This window comes from Microtus ochrogaster, chromosome 2 (genome assembly GCF_000317375.1).
Source record: "Microtus ochrogaster isolate Prairie Vole_2 chromosome 2, MicOch1.0, whole genome shotgun sequence".
NCBI lineage: Eukaryota > Metazoa > Chordata > Mammalia > Rodentia > Cricetidae > Microtus > Microtus ochrogaster.
Genome location: NC_022010.1, coordinates 45,334,782 through 45,336,056, shown reverse-complemented (window position 1 = coordinate 45,336,056; position 1,275 = coordinate 45,334,782). Strand labels below are relative to the sequence as shown.

General features: G+C 44.2%; 1 protein-coding gene across 1 annotated transcript in view; it reads left to right on the top strand.

Moving 5' to 3' along the window:
• LOC101980291 (poly [ADP-ribose] polymerase 14-like) overlaps window positions 1-1,275 on the top strand; it is a 144,309-nt gene that overhangs the window by 23,807 nt on the left and 119,227 nt on the right. The window contains 1 exon segment of the mRNA XM_013351166.1: window positions 2-1,267. Coding sequence (XP_013206620.1) covers window positions 2-1,267 — 1,266 coding nt within the window.

Below are 1,275 nucleotides of genomic sequence, written 5' to 3'. Positions count from 1 at the left end.
TCTGACATCAACGGCACAGTGACCGTCAGACCTGCTGCCACCTTAGTCACTCACAGACCAAGCATCAAGACCTGGCAGAGAGACGTCTCCGAGGTGCTGTTTGGCATCAAGGCTAAGTACGAAGTTAAGGTGTTTGAAGTGTATCCGCCAGTGTGGGACATCATACAGCATGAGGTAGGAGATGACAGGGTTCTGATTGAGTTTGATAAGGCGAGTCTCACCTTAGCCGGAAAATCAGAAGATGTCCAAGACATTGGCCAGAAAAAGGAGCTAATAGACAGCACCACGGAAAAGGTCCGAAAGGAGGAGCAGAGTCTGAAGGAGAAAGTGGCCATTTCTCCAGGGAAACATTTTCTTTTGCAACACAGTGGTTTCCCGGATGATTTAAGGAAAGAAAACCCAGAGATGGAGATTCATTACGATGCTGCCACTCAGCACCTGTACTTTAAGGGATTCCGTGCAGATGTGTATAAAGTAAAGTGTGACATCCAAGAAAAGGTGTATTCCATGGTTCAGAAAGACGTCCCGATTCCTTCTGAAGTCTTCATGTTTCTGCAGCAAGTAGACAGTCAGGAATTCTCCAAGACTCTTTTTGAAGCACAAAAAATTCTTGCCACATATGAGCTGAACGGTACAGCTCTTCTCTTGATGGCCTGTTCTTTCAGAGCCCTGGCAGAAGCAGAGAAGAGCATACTTGATGCCTTGAGTTATAAAATCATTGAAGTTGAAGACAAGGAAGTTCTTAGAGGCAATGTATGGAGAAAGAAAATTCAACCTCTGCAAAAAAGACACCTCTCCACTGCAAGCATCATGATAAAGAATGAATTAACTTCAGGAACCCCAGCGGAGGTCATCATTGCAGGCTGTGTGAAAGAAGTAAATGAAATCCATGGCCAACTTTTTGAGTTCTTGGAGAACACCATGAAAATTAAAAGGCTGGTTGAAATTGAATCGGTCTTGATTTTTGAGTATTTAAGGGCAAAGAAGAATCTGTTCTGGCCAAAGATAAGGAAGGCCAATGTGCAGGCAAGTTTTAAGCTGGAAGATGAACCAAAAGGCATTTTACTAACAGGCTCCAAGAGTAAAGTTCTAGAGTGCATGAACATGGTCAAGCAAATCCGGGATTCAGTCTGCATTAAAAGGTCCCAGATTGATAAGCCTGGTGCTAGGCAATTCTTCCAGGACAAAGCATCCTATTACAAAAGTGAGATCAAACGCCTGTATGGATGCATCATTGAGCTCCAGGAGGGAGCAGAGAAGGACAAAGGCAGCCTT